The sequence below is a fragment of the Sphaerodactylus townsendi genome, linkage group LG16, assembly GCF_021028975.2.
Source record: "Sphaerodactylus townsendi isolate TG3544 linkage group LG16, MPM_Stown_v2.3, whole genome shotgun sequence".
NCBI lineage: Eukaryota > Metazoa > Chordata > Lepidosauria > Squamata > Sphaerodactylidae > Sphaerodactylus > Sphaerodactylus townsendi.
In genome coordinates, this window is record NC_059440.1 from 24,537,042 (window position 1) to 24,556,455 (window position 19,414).

The following is a 19,414-nucleotide window of genomic DNA, read 5'->3' on the forward strand; positions in this document are numbered from 1 at the left end:
TATCAAATTGCTTCCAACTTGCAAGAGAACATGCTCAGGTCTTCCAAACCAAAGTCTGTGGCTCCCTTTATGGAGTCAATCTATTTCATGTTGCATCTTCCTCTTTCCCTGTTGCCTTCATCCTTACCTAACATCACTGTCTTTTCCAATAGGTCTTTTCTCATGTTCGATAGCCTCAGTTTAGTCATTTTAGCTTCTAAGGAGGGTTGTTAGTAGGACAGTTCGTTTCTATGAGGAGCTGGTAGTCTTCAAGCAGTGTCTGGATGAACATTTGCTTTAGGCTGATCCTGCCTTGATCAGGGTGTTGCACCAGATGGCCTCTGTGGCCCCTTACAAATATATTGTTCTATGCAACATCACAGGAGCCTGTGGGACAATCTCCCATTTCCCGGGGCAGTCCAGAACTCGTGGATTTTTTGTGTGAAGAAGTTTCATTCTGAATCTTAATTTTCAAATCGTGATATTTAGTTACTTTCTCATGTTATTTTTCAATGACTCTTCTGCTTCTTCTTCTGCTTCTCTGGTTTCTTCAGTTTCTTCGACTTCTTCGCCTTTGGCTTTCTCAGTTTCGGCTTCTTCGGTTTCGGCTTCTTCGGCTTTGACTTCTTCGGCTTCGGCTTTGGCTTCGGCTGCTTCTTCTGCTTCTGCTTCTTGGGCTGCTCTGGTTTCTTCAGTTTCTTTGACCACCTTTGGCTTTTCCAGTTTCGGCTTCTTCTGCTTCTTCTGCTTCTTTACGCTGCAGCACAGTCTTCAACTGTGTGTTTGTGAGAGGGGAGAACTTGGGCTATGCTTGTCGGTTTGAGAATATGGGAGCTGTCAACTAGCCACTACTTTCAACAGTGAACTGTTGAAGGATTTTCCCAGGCTCTCCCTCGAAAAAGAACATGGTGGTTCATTGAACAGAGAGGCAACATGCCAATTAACCAACAAAATAAACTTTGAGGAGAACTTTTGCTAGCAGACCCTCATTTACTACAGTTATTTACTTCCCTGCTTTTCTCCTCAGTGAGGGCACAAAGCAGCTGACATTGTTCTCCACTCCTCCATTTTGTGGTCATTACAACTCTGTGAAGTAGGCTAGGCGGAGGGGACATGACACGCCCACCCAGCAATCTTTCATGGCTGAGTTGGGATTCACATCTGAGTCTCCGGGATCCCCAGCTGACATGTTCATCACTCACGTTGCCAGCTCTGGGTTGGGATTTTGGGGACCTAGAGATTTTGGGGAGAAGCATTTGAAGTGTGGGGTTGGGGAAGGGAGGGACTTCAGTGGGATATAATGCCATAAAACCCACCTTCTAAAGCGCTTGTTTTCTTCTGGTGAACTGATTGCAATAAAGGGCACTGATCTCTGTAATAATTAAGAACATAAGAACATAAGAAAGAGCCTGCTGGACCAGACCAGAGTCCATCTAGTCCAGCTCTCTGCTTCTCACAGTGGCCCACCAGGTGCCTTTGGGAGCTCACATGCAGGAGGTGAAAGCAAGGGCCTTCTGCTGCTGCTCCTCCTGAGCACCTGGTCTGCTAAGGCATTTGCAATCTGAGATCAAGGAGGATCAAGATTGGTAGCCGTAGATCGACTTCTCCATAAATCTGTCCAAGCCCTTTTTAAAGCTATCCAGGTTAGTGGCCATCACCACCTCCTGTGGTAGTTGAGAATCTCCAGCCACCACCTGGAGATTGGCAAGTCTATCCCTATTATACCATGTTGGCTGTCTTGGGAGAAAACAGGGGAAGACCCCTCCCACACACACACATACACACCCCTTGCTTGCAAACTGAGACAGCCAGCTGGACTAATTGATCTAACCCAGCAGCATGGTTCACAGAATCATAGAGTTGAAAGAGACCCCAAGGGCCATCAAGTCCAACCCCCCTGCAATCCAGGAACACATAATCAAAGCACTCCTGACAGATAGCCTTCCAGCCTCTCTTTAAAAACCTCCAAAGAAGGAGACTTCACAACACTCCGGGGTAGTGCATTCCACTGTTGAACAGCTGGACTCTCTTTTCCTTCACCTTGAACCCATTACTCTTGGTCCTAGTCTCTGGAGCAGCAGAAAACAAGCTTGCTCCCTCACCAACATGACATCCCTTCAAATATCTAAACATGGCTATCATGTCACCTCTTAGCCTTCTCTTCACCAAACTAACCATCCCCAGTTCCCTAAGTCTCTCCTTGAAGGGCACAGATTCCAGACCTTTTGCCATTTTGGCTGCCCTCCTCTGGACCTGTTCCAGCTTGTCAATGTTCTTCTTGAATTGCAGTGCCCAAAACTGTACACAATATTACAGGTGATCTAATCCGACCCCTTCTGCCTGATTTTTGTTGTCATCCGTTTTCTTTCACAGAAGGGCTCTTGAATGCATGCCCAAAACAACCAGCAGGTTGTATTTTTTGTAACATTAAATATGTGTGGTCCATCTAGTCCTTCACGGCTGCCCCATCATCGTGATTAGTTCTCAATAATTGTGTCAGCTCGAGTAGATTAATGGTTCTGTGTAACTCGCAAGGTTTCTTTATGCCAGCGCCAGGTTGTCCCATTGAAACCTATCCTTTACCTAGTTATTATCTTTCCCCCAGAGACGCCAACGCCAGGAACCCACCACGCTTCCCAGAGAAGAGATGTAGTGTAAACAGTATAACAAATGAAAACAGAAGAACTGCAGTAATAAACTGGAAAAAAAATCCCTTGCTCAAATCTCACCTTGCGTGACAGGGAAAACCTTAGCATCCAACACCTGCTTTGAAGGTATGGTAAAGGTTGCTGTAATAACATTCATAACTGCTTGGTAAAAGTGCTCTGCAGGTTGGTATTATGATACCATCGTAACAAGGCTGGGTTTTTTGCTATCTACCTATGCATCTGATTTATTTATTTAATTGTTTATCTGCCTGCCATTTCTTGTGACTTGAGACAGCGTATAAATTGCCATTTGGAATATTCACAATAGAATAAAACCTGCAGTGACTTTTATAAAGTCTGCCATCTATGCCCTGTTAAAAGCCCTGGCAAATAACATGGCCTTGTAGCACCTCTTTAAAATGTTTAGAGATGGCATCCCCTTTCCTTCCTCCTAGGGTGACATCTATGTTGTCCTCTCAGCAATCCTGCGAGGTAGGCCAGGCTGCAAATATATGTGTGATTAGCTCCAGATCACACAGTGATCTCCCTTGTTGAAAGGGGAATGTATCATATCCCTCCAATCTTAATCCTCTAGTGCTCTAACCACTGGCTAGGGCTGTTGTGGATTTGAAGGGGTTGGGGAAAGAGGGACCTCAGTCTGGTAAAACACCAGAGAGCCCAGTCTCCAACGCCATTTTCTTCAAGGGAACTGATAATTAACAAAGAAGAAAATGGTCTTAATGGCTTCGTACAAAGAAAAATTGTAGCCCGTACACCCTTGGTGTTTAAATGTACCAGGTCAGAATGATTGCACTGTGTTTAGTGTTTTACGCTGGATATTGTATTCTGGGGCTTTTCATTTTATATTGCGCTATGCTTAATGTATATTACAATAATTAGCTGAAATGAATGGGTGTTATAAAGGGTAAGCTTAGTTATATATATATTTTTTCCAACAGCTTCTGCTTTGGTCAACTACATTGCGGAAGATTTTATCTTCTCCCTCTGAATGTAGTTTATTTGTTGTTATGATATAGGTTTTTAATGTATGTTTTAAATATTGATTGTGATGGCCTGTGGCTGATGCAATAAAAATACTACTACTTCTTTGAGGGAACTGATCTCCGCCGCCTGAAGATCAGCTGTAATCCCAGTTTGGAGATCCTAGCACAGTGATGGCGAACCTTTTCGAGACCGAGTGCCCAAATTGCAACCCAAAACCCACTTATTTATTGCAAAGTGCCAATGCGGCAATTTAACCTGAATAACCCCCTCGAGCAGGGGCCAGCCTGCTGTAGCCCCCAGCAAGTCCCACATCTGCCACTCTGTGCCTCTCTAGCATCTCTGCCGCCTCCCCCCCCCACCAGGTAGCAGCCATCTGGAGCACAGGTACCAGGCCCACCAGCCTGGTACCTGCTCGCTGAGGTGCATGCACATCAAGTTCAGTGGCCCAGGCCAGCCTAGATGTGGGGGGGGGATTTCAAGACAAACTCTGTGTGCGCGTGCCCACAGAGAGGGCTCTGAGTGCCACCTCTGGCACCCGTGCCATAGGTTTGCCATCACTGTCCTAGCACATCGGCTCCAAAAGCTGGCATCTCTGTGTAATTTGTACCATCACCTCCCTTCCAAGGAGTTCAGGCCAGCCAGAAAAGTCTGCCCCCTCCCTCATTTTATTCTCAAAGCCATCTTGTAGGGTAAGCTAGGAAGGCAAGACCTGACTGCTCAAGATGTACCACACGGCTGGGGGGGATTGGAACTTTGCTTTCAAACGCGAGCATTCTGACTTCTAGGCTACACGGGGTAAACACTGACTCTCCACCGGTCGCATGAGCCTGTGGAGGATATACTAGTCAAGACTCCCTACATCTTTAAAAGCAAAGTCAGTTTAGGACCTCGGCCAATGACCCTGCTCAAAACAACAACCAGCTTTTAACAGCCATGGTGACTGCCGTTGCCGTGAATGAATGGGACTCTGAGTCACTCAGACCGGCTGATGTCTCAGTGATTATCACCAAAGGTTACAGAAAACACTCGGCAAATTCAGAACCTGGGATCCGAGAGGCTCCTGAGGTATTATTAGCACATATTTTATTCTGAGTTGATCTATAAATGCATCACTCTAGGAACAGGTGTAAGATATACTTCGGGTGAATACAAGGTCTAAGGTAGATCGCCCTGAATATCAATATATTTATAACCAGATTCGGGCCATGTTTCATCAGAACGAAGCCCCATTCCTGTAATTATTTTCATTACGACTTCCGAGTAAAAATTGTTGCATTTTTGCAGGTTCAGATGAACATCAACAGAATGTAGCAAATGCATTTTGGATTGAAGCACCAAAAATATTTTGTTCTTTGGCCCTTTGGTATGTTTGGTGTTTTTATCATGTATTCGGACACTGTCTGCAAACAGCCAACTTTTATCAAAATGTCTGTGTCGTTAAGATTTTGCTAGGATCATATCTTGACCAGCAATAACATAACGTAAAACAAAAATGAGAAAGGGAAGGGGAGGGATGACCCAACATTTGCCAATATTACAACATGGATTCAAAACCCAGAGCTCTGCTTTAAATATACATCGACATTAAACTAGGAGAACAGCCCCCAAATTAAAGTCAGTTTGATCCTAAGCGTGAATTAAATCTTATGGAATGCAGTGATTTACCCCCGTAGCACATGGGCTCAGAACCACGACCTTAATAACATTCACGCAACAGAATGATGTACATCATGTACAAACATCATAAGCCAAATGTAAATTAACAATAAAGAAGCAAGCCAACATATAAACAACCCGGCAAGAAACCATTCATTTCAAAAGCTCGTGATAGTTCAACTGTAATCCGACCATACTGGCCCTTAAACCACCAATACCTATGGAATATACTATTGTGAAAGGGCACTGAGCATTTTAATCAGTATCTGTATCAATCAGTACATGCTAAAAATTCGTAATGAAAACCAAAAATATCCTTCCTTATGTTTGGCGGGCGCTACCCTTTGTCTTTGATTCAGGTGCACTGGAATAGTAAACCAGATTATATACATATGTCAAGAAGACCATTTGCTTGTTGCCTAAGGATTGTGTTAAGAATTCACATAGAGGATGAGCGTCAACACACCCCCAAACAGACCCTCTGAACTGCCACAAATAACAAGGCACAGTGCTTCATCCTTCAGAGCAACTGCCATGCCCCTGTGGGGTTTTTTCTCAGCCCCCAAGTCATTGGGTCTTTAGTCCCCCAGTTCCCCTTTCATGCCCAGCCCTGGAGTCGCTTTCTGATCTCTGCTATCTCTGCCTTCCCATTTGTACAAGCCACCATGAAAATCGGTACCCAGAGGTGCAATCAGAATTTGACAGACTAAGGGAGAGAGAGAGGGCATCCAACCTTCATCTCAGCTGGAGACCGAAGCCAAAAGACTGAATCAAACCACAGCACAGAAGGTCTGTGGAGGTTTGCCAAACCATTGGCCAATGCCAGACCACCCTGTTGAGGGTTTAGGAGCAGATTGGGTTACTTCCTTCGAACCCAGCTCTGTATTCAACGGCAGCCCGTGGGAGAAAGATCGAAGCTTCTCCCCATGTGCCGGAAAGCGCAGTGACACGCAAGCCCTCGAGTCGATTCTCGTCCGGACCCCCCTCCTCGCCGCCTGCGCGAGCAACCGCTGTTGGCTCCTCGAGAGGCGACAGGTGCCCCGGTCGAGCCAAGAGCCATCCCTTTGGAAACGAGAAGCCAAGAAGAGGCAAGACCTACCGTGCTGTAGTGCTGCATGGGGTTGCTAACGTACAGCATTTTAATCTTCCTGGGGTTTGAAAGCAACTGGGAAATCCCCCGCTGTCGGAGTCATGGGGTCAAGGGGTGGCAGAGGAAGCAGCGGGGGCATGAAACGGCAGGCGAGCGCCGTGTGCCAGTGGGGAAAGGGGAGCAGAGAGATGTGGGGCTGGCTACTCAGGTGCCGTTGGCCGGCTATTTTGCTTGTCCCCCCCCCTTCCCAGCACCTTGGTTCTGACATCAAACTGCATCTAACAACAAATCTTATCCCACCCCCTTTCCCTCTCTCATGACTATTCATTAAAAGCAAAGGCAGGCCTAGACTTGCCCAGTGATGTCTTGGATAGTACCATTGGTACGCCATGAAAGGGGTGGTGGGTGGGGGTCCTTCTGCTGCATTAAAACTTCACCAGGTTTTAATTCTCATCCCGCCCCCCATTAAAACTCTAATAAAGCCACTTGCGAGAGGGTTAGCGGAGTCCACCGTCAAAGCTACACCTTTTATTGGCCGAAAATACTATTTGTGTACACGGGCAAATTGAGTGAGTTGCAGCTCTGGCTTTTGGGCTCTGAACAAAGGGCTATTCCCAAGGTAGACTGTGGTTGGCTGCCGAAATCTATGCTTTTCTGCACCAGGGAGAAGGAATCCGAATCGTTGCCAAAGGAAATGTATTGCGTTGTTATCATTTGCAGACATTTAGTGATACGTTCATGGTTTCTAGGGGTCTAGTGATACACGCACTGAAACCCTTCTTTGTTTCTGCCAACGGAATTTGTTGCAGAATTTTGGGAAGCCAATCAGGAGTCAGGAAGCAGGGGGCAATTGGGAATATTTGCATGCAGGACAAGATCCTGGGAGCAGGAATGCCACATTAGACTCTACAGCTTTGGGTGCCACATAATTTGGACAGGGCTACCTGAGACATTTCCTCATTAATGTTTACAGAGGGGCAAGGAAGAGACATTTGCAGGGAAAGATCTGCAAATCATAGGTGGGAGTGAAGTCGTTTAACGTACCACTGGTACGCTCTCCTTCGGGGACGCCAGTGGCTGAGCCACTGGTCATGCCTCTATGTGCTGCCGCTCCCTGGGCCCGCACACAGAGGGGTGTGGTCATGTGGGGGCAATTCCTTCCACATGACTGAATTGCCTCCGCCTGGGGACGTGTGACCTCACATGTCCCCATGGGTGGTACGCCTCTGCGCACCAGCAAATTTCCTGGTGGGCCATCACTCTGGAGGGCTGCTGGTGGCCCGGACCAACCAAGTCAAGCCCAGCAACTTCACTAGTGCTGTAAAGGATCACACTTTCAACAGCAGCATCACCTGCACAGTTGTGGCATCCTGCATTGCTGCCTGCTGGATGCAATAGGTGAGCTGATGCCTGTCACCGACACCCCTGGCTGGGTCTGATTGGTACCCTCAGTTTAATGCAGCCAGGCTGGGACAGGGAAGGGAGAAAGGTTTTTTTTAGTGCCAATAGCTATTTCTTGTTCAGGTAATTCCCAATGCATATTCTCTTCCGTGTTCTGACAAACCCTTGTTATCCGATATTGGTTCTTATGTCTCTTATAGGATGGCACTGTTTGCCCTGGCAGGCATGAAAATTCGAGCCAAACAACTACTGAAGCAAGTCATCAACCTGCCTTCTTGTTCTGATGCATTAAAGTTGTGATGTACTCTTTTATTTTTTGTGTTTACTGTTTGGTATTTGCACTTGCAAAGGGCTTCAGGAATATACAATAAACTATTGATTATGATTTTTAGTTTGGGAGTTGACGGACATAAGAACATAAGAACTAGCCTGCTGGATCAGACCAGAGTCCATCTAGTCCAGCTCTCTGCTACTCGCAGTGGCCCACCAGGTGCCTTTGGGAGCTCACGTGCAGGATGTGAAAGCAATGGCCTTCTGTGGCTGTTGCTCCCGAGCACCTGGTTTGCTAAGGCATTTGCAATCTGAGATCAAGGAGGATCAAGATTGGTAGCCATAGATTGACTTCTCCTCCATAAATCTGCCCAAGCCCTTTTTAAAGCTATCCAGGTTAGTGGCCATCACCACCTCCTGTGGCAGCATATTCGAAACACCAATCACACGTTGTGTGAAGAAGTGTTTCCTTTTATTAGTCCTAATTCTTCCCCCCAGCATTTTCAATGTGTGCCCCCTGGTTCTAGTATTGTGAGAAAGAGAGAACAATTTCTCTCTGTCAACATTTTCTACCCCATGCATAATTTTATAGACTTCAATCATACCCCCCCCCCCCTCAGATGTCTCCTCTCCAAACTAAAGAGTCCCAAACGCTGCAGCCTCTCCTCATAAGGACAGGGAGAGAAGAGAAAAGGCCCCAGGAGAGGGGAGGACAGAGGAGAATACAGCGGAGGCCGCGACGCAAGTGTGGGGATGTGGCTGTCGGCGCATTGCGCCACGACCTGAAGATTGCACCGGCCCGCCAAGAGGGATGTTCAGCGAAGTGCGCCTGGCGCGGAGTCATCAGTCGCATGTTTCAGTCTGGTTTCAAGGTTTCGAGGTTCTGGGGATTTCTATTCCCGCCGCCTGTGCCAGCGCTGCGAGCCAGGCGTCTCGCGTCTTCGCGACGCCGGAGTGCTGGGGAGAAGGTGAGCGTCAGGAGGCGCGGCATGAAGCGCTGCCGGCCGGTAGCGGGTTTCATGCCGCTTTCAAAAAAGAGCGCTTTGGAAGCGCCGTAAAACGCCGCTTCTTCATGCCGTCGGCGGCGCTGAGGGTTGCTGCCATGCTTGCAGCCAGCGCTCGCGTTAATGGCGCCTGAGGTGTTTTACCGTCTCCAGGCCGCCATGAATTGCCCGTGCAGAAACGGCCTATCTGTCTCCATCTGCTGATTTTCCTCACACCCTACACTTCAGCATTGGGCTGGGGATCAAAAATAGGGCTATGTTTGCCTCATAATACATCATAATATGTGCCCTATAAGCTAACCCATCATTTGAAGTTACAAGGAAAAGCTGAGCGCAGTGTTCGATCACTCCACAGGGTACAACTATGAGACGGCTCAGAACAACTTTATACTACTGTACAAGGGATGATTTTAAATTTCTCATGCTTGCCATTTTAGCCCCCAAACCACTGGAGTGTCAAGAAGTCAGATACATCTTAACAGCATTCAGTTGTAGTTATGGAAAGGCAAAGCCAAAGCAACAGCAAGTTGTGAACACCATAAAAACAAGGTTGAATGTAGCAAGATAGCAAGATAAAACCAACACACAAGATAAAAAACTGCCAAAACAGAACTGTCCACCAAATGAAATACAGCCATTTTATATGCGGTCCCAAACACAGCAAACGAAGATACCCTCTGCACCCATTCCAGCAAGCCATTCCAAAGGATTGGATCTACCAGTCTGGCTTTTCAAAGGTGAGACAAATTGTTTTCATTCCTCCGTAGGTATTGGCCAGGATAAATAAATAAAGCTTCCATGTACAGAGGCAGTGTACCTCTGAATATCAGGCACCGAGAACTAGCAATGGAGTCAGCCATCAACCTTACTAGTCTGTTTGTGAGATTCCAAGCTAACCATTGTTGGTCCCTGAACTCTGGTCTCTCTGGCTTGTGTTCATTCCCAACCGCTGCAGGTGTGAGCCTGTGTTCTATACATTATGACTGTATACCTGTGCAAACCTGCGTGGTTTCCTTTCTCATGGTAGATGTGCTCCACCTGCTGTGAGCTGAGCTGTAGAACTTTTGAGTTCTGCTTGTCAGGGCAGGTATCAGAGGCACGATTCATATGCCTGAAGAGAGTCTGTTTTGGATGGCCGTGGATTCTCTGCATGCATATCGGCTCCCCCTCTCTGGTCCCTGCTCACCTTCCAAGGGGCAGATTCGGTCTGGTGTTAAAAGCTTGACCAGATCATAGGAAAAGAGGAGCAAGATGGCCCGTAACCAGCTTCTCCGACAGCAGAGATTTCAAACTGTGTCCCAGAGGTCCCTTTCCATCCTTGTGGAATCATAGAATCATAGAGTTGGAAGAGACCCCAAGGGCCATCAAGTCCAACCTCCTGCCATGCAGGAACACACAATCAAAGCACTTCTGACATATATTCATCCAGCCTCTGTTTAAAAACCTCCAAAGAAGGAGACTCCACCATTCTCTGAGGCAGAGAATTCCGCTGTTGAACAGCCCTGACAGTCAGAAAGTTCTTTCTGATGTTTAGGTGGAATCTCTTTTCCTGCACCTTGAACCCATGACTCCATGTCCCAGTCTCTGAGGCAGCAGACTCAGAGACTCAGAGAGCAGTGGAGGTGGGCCAGTGATCTCTCATCGTGAAGATCCCAAAATATTTAAAAATTAGAGTGAGGTTTGTCGCTGGGTTATAAAGCAGGTATTTCACAAGCACAAAGTCCCAGGGCCAGCTAAAGTCCAAGTCAGAAAATCAGTCACGTTGCAGTAGCGAATTCCCTCTGGAAACCCAGTTCCCAAACTCACTCGATTTGGATTGGGACCATGGGGCACAGGAAGAAAGGACTTCGGGCCCCTCCCCCTGCCACTTTCCCAACTCAAAAAGTACCAGGGGTATTGTTTTCTGCACATATATCCTATCAGGAGATGGCATCCCCCCTTAAAGTAAACAGTGCATCCAAGGGTTTTTTCAAGCTGGAAAAACAGTACAGGGAAAAAGACAGCCTTTTCTTCTTGCATTAGCATGAAACCTAGCAGGGATTGTAGCTTTAAGGATAACTACAAAAAGCAATTTTGAGTACCAGTAAATGTATTTTTAGGAAATTAGGTCATTTCTAGGGCAGGGCAGCCAACCCCAGATTGGGAAATTCCTAGAGATCTGGGGGGTGGAGCTTAGAGAGGGCCGAGTTGGAAGAGGGGAGAGACCTCAGTGGGGGCGTGATGCCATAGAGTCCACCCTCCAAAACAGCCATGTTCTCCAGGGGACCTGATCTCTATCGTCTAGAGATCAGTGGTAATTCCAGGATATTTCAGACCCCACCCCATTGGCGGTTGACAACCCGAAAACACAAAACGGCAAGAACAGACTTCTAAAACATTCTCTGCTCCAAGAGGATAAAGTCAATAGGTACGAGGTTATAAGAACCAGAGCCTATTTCCAAAGTCAGGTCAAGGATCCAAGGAACTTAAGTATCAAAAGCTCACTTTCCATTATCCATAAGCACAAACTAGTATCAGACCAGTCTGGCAGCTCTTATTTGTGCATGTAAAGACCACAACAGCAGCACCAGAAGGGGCAATTTCACGACAGCTCGCCCTTCTTCATGATCACAACCTGACTAGCGTACACAGTCCCATATGCCCAATCGATATAAGCCACAGTAATCAAGGCAGGTGTACAACAGGTACAGTCAAAAAATTACACCAAGGCTGGTGTACAACAGGTACAGTCAAAAAATGTTACGCCAAGGCATACTTAAACTCACAATGTGAGTAGTATCTTAACCAATATATAGAATATGATTCTGTCTGTTTCCCGGTAACAATTCCAGATGTTCTCAAAATAACCCAACAGATAAGTCAAATAAGGCTTTATGCTTACCTGTTGGATTATTTTGAGAACATCTGGAGTTGTTACCGGGAAACAGAAAGAATCCAGCAAGATGTGATGGTAGCCTGTACTTCAGATTGCAACGGGTGGTGCCATTTTTGCCCTCCTTGCATCTTTTACGAGATTTTTAAAAACACTCTATCATAGGTGTCAAACTTGCAGCCCTCCAGATGTTATGGACTACAGTTCCCATCATCATGCTGGCTGGGGATGATGGGAACTGTAGTCCATAACATCTGGAGGGCTCCAAGTTTGACACCTGTGTGTCTAGCTTATCGAGGGTAAAGGTTCTAGCCCAGGCCAATACATGCTCTGACATTTTTCTGCTTGCAAGAATTTTTATATAGGGGTGCACTCATACATGCAATTCCCACCCCTCTGAATGCCATATAAAGTGGTAGAGTCCATTCTACACCTCATTGTATTGCAGCCTGATCCGAGACGTTCCTCGTGCCTTCTTTAAAGTCACTTACCATCACCGAATCATTCATGCTTCTCATCTGGAGGACATCCATGGTGATTTCTGTGCGGTTGGAAACTTCGCTGCCCCCAGAATGACCAGACTGGGGGAGATCAAAATAGGTACTATCAGGTTCCCTGTATTAAAAAAAAAGATAATATATATTTAGCCAGCCAAGTTTTCTCACAATACACAAATGCCAACATAAATCTGCCTCGTACCAAGACCACCTTGCTCAGTACTGTCTGCTCTGAAAGGCTCCCTGAAATGATGCAGTTTGGGAATCCCTGGCTTAAGTCACTATTTCATGGCTGAAAAATTGCAACGACCAGGACCCCTTCTGCACATGCAGAAAAACGCACTTTCAATCCACTTTCAATCCACTTTGCAGCTGGATTTTACTATGCGAAATAGCAAAATCCACTTGCAAACAATTGTGTGGCCAGGTGAGGCTGTTGCCCTGAAGCGATTCTGATGGGCCTTTATATGCCCCTTCCACACATGCAGAATAATGCACTTTCAATTCACTTTCACAATTGTTTGCAAGTGGATTTTGCTCTTCCGCACAGCTGCAAAGTGAATTGGAAGTGCATTATTCTGCATGTGCAGAAGGGGCATAATGTTGTTTCAGTGGCAACTGGAACCATACCGTTTGTGTCCTCTCTCTCTCTCTCTCCTCTTTCCCTGTGTATTTTTAAAATTACCCATCTTTCCCCTCACACTTTGGCTTCCTCTGCGTGTGTGGCTTCACCTCCTATGGAAGCCATTTTGTATTTGCACCCTCAGCCTGTTATCAGATCATCCGAGGGTTCAAAAAAGTTGGGGACCCCTGAGTTAAATTATCGGTTAAGCCATCCTCTCCTCTTGCTGCCTGTCCCACAGGCCCTGACTTGTGCAGCTCTGAAAAGCAGACCGCAGGGTGCCTGAGTAAAAATCATTTCCAAACATTTCCAGAGACGGCTGGTGATGTACTGATATTTACTCTGTTTTCTAAATACCCATGACTTATCTCAGAGACCAGCAGCAAGTTGGTTCTGATTTTGATTCACAATTTCCAAAGGCACGTTGCGACTAGACAGCTCATCTGTTGGACATCCTGCCATCGAGAAACGGACCCATGATCGCTTTTTCATTGGCACTTACAGAAACATGCGACCGTTTGTCTTTTCTGCATGAACCACAAGAGAGAAAATGAGACCTGTGTGCCCACGCAAAGCTGTTAAGACTTACAGGGTACTCCAAAGATGTTCGAACGTCGTGCCTTCATCAGCTGGAGTAGGTTGGGACATCTTCAGAGTGGGAGAATCTGACGAAGGATGAACGACCCTAAAAGAGAAGGGAAAAGGTTTAGCTACACTGTAACGCTGAATACTAAATGTTCATTTATGCTGGAATTGGCTGGCTTCAGTGTTCTTTTAAATACCCCATGAGAGTGAATATGCATACCTAAAAGTATGCATACCTTTGCACAGGAAAGTCTTGTGAACAATCACCAGGTAATTACCAACCCACTGGGTGACTTTGGCCCCTTCCACACATGGAGCATAATGCACTTTCAATCTACTTTCAAAAATTGTTTACCAGCGGAATTTGCTGTTCTGCACAGTAAAATCCAGCTCCAAAGTGCATTAAAAGTGGATTGAAAGTGCATTATTTTGCCTGTGCAGGAGGGGCCTGCACATCACAGCTTTTAGTGGGCAGACTATGTGTATGGGATGGTTTGCCACTGCTTTGCATAGTCATCTACACATCCCTAATTTGTGCTAAAATGCAGCCTTGTTTGTTTGCAAGCTTGGGAGGAGGGGAGAGTTTTGAAACAGCTGTCCAGACTCTTTGGCTTCGATTGGCACTAGAGATTTAACTACAGACACGATGTCAGGATAGCTTTTTGAAACTTTTTAAAAAGCGGGCAGACATGCGGTGCTTTTGGCACCTCAAAAACATGTACAGATCAGCTGGTTAACAGTTTTTCTAGCTAGGAGATGCAATAAACGGGGGAGGGGGATATCCATTGACCTGTTTCCTGGTCTGTTGCTATCAAAGGAAAAGAGAACATCAGTCCATAAAGATGACAGGAAGCTTAATTAATTATGGTGAATTAAAATAGGAGCACAGAGTGTGTAATACATATACTTTCCTTCTCTATTCTCTTGCTGGTGCCTGAGTTCGCAATAGCCTAGGGATTTCGCACTTGTCTCCTCTGTGACCTTATTTCTGGAAACGAAGCCCTGCAGAATTCATTATATTACCACTCCAACCAGAATTGTCTCTGATGCAGCCTGATTGAAAACCTGGCTCCAAAGTGGCAGATCTAAAGGTACAGCGTGGTGTAGTGGTTAAGAGCAGGTGGATTCTAATCTGGAGAACCGGGTTTGATTCCCCACTCCTCCACCTGAATGGCAGAGGCTTATCTGGTGAACCAGATGTGTTTCCGCACTCCTACATTTTTGCTGGGTGACCTTGGGCTAATCACAGTTCTCTCAGAACTCTCTCAGCCCCACCTACCTCACAAGGTGCCTGTTTTTGGGAGAAGGAAAAAAGGAGCTTGTAAGCTGCCTTGAGACTCCTTACATGAGAGAAAGGTGGGGTATAAATCCAAACTCTTTTTCTTCTACTACTTAAACTGGTGTTTAGTTAATATCTTAAACTTCCACCACTCCTTTTGCACCACACCAAAGAATCCACCAATTTCTATCGTGCTCTCTCAAACACACCCAGCTGCATGACCTCTGGTGCCAATTAGACACATGTGAAGCATGCATTCTCCTTTTAAAAAGTCAGGGAAGCAATGTGCCCTCCTACCTTCTTGCAGCCTCTAGTTTGGGTTCCCTTCCAGAAGAGGCCTACAGGCTGAGACGCTGTGCTACTTAGCGGCACTGCCAACTGAAGTAGCGTCCCAGTCGCCAAGGCGATGACATTGGATCTGTTGAAAGCTGTGTGAAAAGTATGGCACAGGCCAACATGCTCCTTCCTGGAACACCAAGCGTGGAGCAGAGGGGAGGGGAGATTGGAGAGCGCTCACTCACTAGCTTGACAACGTCTGCCGTGAACAACTGAAAAATCTGCCTCAGCAAGCATGCATGCACCAGCCTCCGAGAGCCCGTTGTTTTCTGCTAGATCCCAAATTCCAGAAAGGTAGCTGGACTAGCCAGGTGCAGCAGAAAGAAGAGAAGAGAAGAGAAGAAGAAGAGTTTTGGATTTATACCCCACTTTTCTCTCCTGTAAGAAGACTCAAGGTGGCTTACAGGCTCCTTTTCCTTCCTTTCCCCACAACAGACACCTGATGAGGTAGGTGGGGCTGAGAGAGCTCCAAAGAACTGTGACTAGCCCAAGGTCACCCAGCAGGAATGTAGGAGCACGGAAACACATCTGGTTCACCAGATAAGCCTCCGCCACTCTGGTGGAAGAGTGGGGAATCAAACCCAGTTCTCCAGATTAGAATCCACCTGCTCTTAACCACTACATCACACCAAGAAAGTTGGAGTACCTTAAAGAGGAACAGATAAGGTCCAGCAGAAGTTCACAAAGGCTTCTGCCACAGTGAATGGTTTAGCCCAGTGGTTCTTAACCTTCCTAATGCTGCAGCCCTTTAATACAGTTTCTCATGTTGTGGTGACCCCCAACCCTAACATTTATCCATTTTACAGATGGAGAACACTGATGCAGAGTGTCTTAGGCGACCCCTGTGAAAGGGTCGTTTGACCCCCAAAGGGGTCCCGACCCACAGGTTGAGAACCACTGGTTTAGCCTTTCAGGTGACCCATAACATTTTCCCCCTCCTGGGTCAGCCAATCTAAGTGACATCCGGACATTCTGAGCTGGACTTATGTTCTTCTTCACACACATTGGTTCTATTAATGTCTGGCTTAAATATGCAGTCCTAATTAATGAGACAGGATTTCTGGGTTTGTTTTTTTCTTTAATAGCTTGCCAGAAAGTATTTAACACCACCTGAGGGCTTTAAGCACCAAAGGGCATTCTCCTCTTCTCTTCGGATGAAACGTTACAAGCAAAAACTATCAGACCGCAGCCGAGAAAATCCAGAACAGCCACAAGATGAGGAAGTTTGACTTTCCAGCACTTTCTTTTTGCACCCCAAAATGGCAGAGCTGCTGCCCCATGGTCGAATCCCCACTACCGTCTTAGCCAGGTTTCAGAACACAAACTAACCAGGTTTGAGGTTGTTTGTGTTCTGAAACCTGGCTAAGACGGTAGTGGGGATTCGACCCATATGGATAAGGAAACAGGCCGTACAGCCACAAAAAAAGTGCCCGGACGTGTCTCCTGACTGCAAAAAGAAGTTATTTACGCCTAGCAACACAAACCTTAAATACAGCATATTGTCTCCTCTGGCAGCTGCTCTCTCTACGTTCTGAGATCTTTTACCTCCCCTCCTTCTCTGGACATTAGTATGAATTAAAATTGGCCACTTCTTGCATTTCATGTAACACAATGTATAAACACATTCATGCTTTAAAGAAGAAGATGCTGAAAGCAGAAAGCCTTCCACCGCGACACTTGCGAAGGCAAGCTCAGTCTCTGTCATTTTCCCTTTAAGCCCAATTAGCCACTTGTTTACCCACACCCAGTTTGTAATTTGCAGCCTCTCCTCCAAAGCTGAGGGGAAACTTTCACAAGCTGTTTTGCGATCCGTTTCTCTCATTATGGCCCCATCATTAGTGAAGATGCTGGCCACAATCAGAAATTAAGAAGCGAGAAGCGAGTTCAGACATGCTTAATGTAAAAAAAGGGGGGGGGGCGGAGGGAGAAATATTGTAGACGGCTCTTTTGGTTACAAGAGGGGGCTTTAGTGACATCTCTAGACTTTGGGGAATGAATCACAGGGGTGGGGGAATTGAGTCAAATCACCTGGAGGTGTGCATCATACGTAATTGAGATGCTGACCGGGTGCCCTTTGCATATAAATATATTCAGTTTAGTTTTCCGCTTGGTTCTGTTTGCTTCTCCTCTCTTTCATTCCTGTTCTGGCTCCTGCCTCCTTTTGTGTAATTGCTTTAAACATCATCTGCTTACTTGTTAAACCTTCATGGTTCTGTGCCTACTTATTAATTCTTTTTTGTACAGGTACTCATTTTACCAACCTTGGAAGGAACGGAAGGCCGAGTTAACCCTGAGCTCTTTATTGTATTAGTCATCAGTTCAGTATAATCAGTACAATCCCATACAGAGTTACTCCAGTCTAAGCCAATTGATTTCAGTGGACTGGAGTAACTCTGCATAGGATTGTACTGTAACTCTTTTTGTAAATCAGAGAATTGCTCCTCCTGGGAGCCAGCAATGGCAAAAGGTATAAGTAGTCCCCTGTGCAAGAACCAGGTCATTACTGACCCATAGGTAGACTTTACTAGGTAGACTTTGTTTATGGGGTAGTTTGCTATTGCCTTCCCCAGACATCTATATTTTTTTTCCCCCCAGCAAGCTGGGTACTCATTTTACCAGCCTTGGAAGGAACAGAAGGCCGAATCAACCTTGAGGTGGCTACCTGAAACTGACTTCTGCTGGGACTGAACTCAGGTCATGGGCAGAGTTTTGACCGCAGTACTGCAGTCTCTATGCCACAAAGCTTCTCAACTATGGAAACCTGATTGGATAAAAAGTCCGGAAGTATATCTTTTTCTGGCTTTGACTGTATCCTGGATCAATCCCACTGCCTGGTTTCTAGGCTGACGGTTGCTTTGAATATGTGCAAAATATCTCCCACTGATTATTTGTGGTGATGACGTTAGCAACAATAACAGTGAACCATCCAGGAGATGGCATTAAAAAGTACAAGAAGACAGGTAGATTCCCAAGAAGTACACAGTCTAAATTTTGCCAGAGGCAAGACCATGAAGGAATGGAGGTTTGGGGAAAAGAGGAGATTTCACAAGCTTAGACTTTTGTTTCAGGGCCCTTCCACACATGCAGAATAATGCACTTTCAATGCACTTTGCAGCTGGATTTTACTGTGCTGAATTGCAAGATCCACTTGCAGACAGTTGTGAAAGTGGATTGAAAGTACATTATTCTGCCTGTGCGGAAGGGACCGCAGTTGGGGAGAGAGAAACCAAGGGGTTGGTCCAAAGTTGTTATTGAAACATGCATTTTAAAGAAGGGATTTGCAAGCACTGAACGAGGTAGCATCATGCGTAAGTTGTGGAAGATAGTTTGAGACAGCAAGGGGAGACATTGGGAGCTTTGCAGTGCCTTCCTAAGCAACATTACTGCTTTCTATGGGAAGACATAACTCTGCTTAGGACTGCATGGTTTGACTACCAAGTTGGACAGCTCCGGCTTTTGAAAAAGGGGTGACACCTGATTCGTTTGCGCTTCAGAAGTAAAAGACTGTACTGTCTGTCTTCTTTACAAAACTCCCGATTTAGAGAAACCGTTACCATTCCTTTTCCAACATACAAAGAAGTTTTTGGAAAATATTTTTCCACACAAGAATTGTTATAGTCTTCATGACAAAAGGATCCCTCTCATAATAATAACACTTTTTAAAAGTGGACAATTATCCTGGAATCTTGCATTTGAATAGTAAACCAGCAAAATGAAATTGCTGCAAAGGGGTCAGCAGATTCACGCTTTACTGGGATTTTGGAGTGAGAAACTGCAACCAATTCCATCTTGTGCTGACTCTGCTATTTTGAGAAATTTGCTTTGCAGAGGTTGGAACTGGAGACAGACCTACATCCTCCAGGACTGATACAGTGACACGATAGCTCTAAATGTACATACACCTGTCTAGTTATATAGGAAAGTCCCCACCCTCCTTCAAGAGGTGCTCCTTGGGGAACTCTGTAGCTGCACGGAACAACAGGGGAGCAATTAAGAGCCCGCACAACTGGCAAAGGCAACGCGAGTGAATTGATTCTCCAGCTGGTACCTGGCGGCAAAGGTGTTGTTCTCTGACTTCTCTGGGAGATGGCATACATTTGGCGCCCCTCCCATTCTATCTTCACAACCACCCTGCGAGGTAACAAGAAGACCAGAAGGACTGTGCTGGGT

General features: G+C 46.1%; 1 protein-coding gene across 3 annotated transcripts in view; it reads right to left on the minus strand.

The window, feature by feature from the left end:
• TP73 (tumor protein p73) overlaps nucleotides 1–19,414 on the minus strand; it is a 68,066-nt gene that overhangs the window by 42,706 nt on the left and 5,946 nt on the right. Inside the window, exons 1-3 of one of the 3 annotated variants that reach the window (XM_048519450.1) lie at nucleotides 15,206–15,252; nucleotides 13,634–13,729; nucleotides 12,417–12,540 (exon numbers count right to left, since the gene is read on the minus strand). In XM_048519450.1, the coding sequence (XP_048375407.1) occupies nucleotides 12,417–12,540; nucleotides 13,634–13,692 (183 nt within the window). In that variant the 5' untranslated portion in view covers nucleotides 13,693–13,729; nucleotides 15,206–15,252. Of the gene's footprint in view, nucleotides 1–6,387; nucleotides 6,464–12,416; nucleotides 12,541–13,633; nucleotides 13,730–15,205; nucleotides 15,253–19,414 lie in introns of those variants that run through there. The other 2 variants (XM_048519449.1, XM_048519451.1) reach the window with 2 other exon arrangements.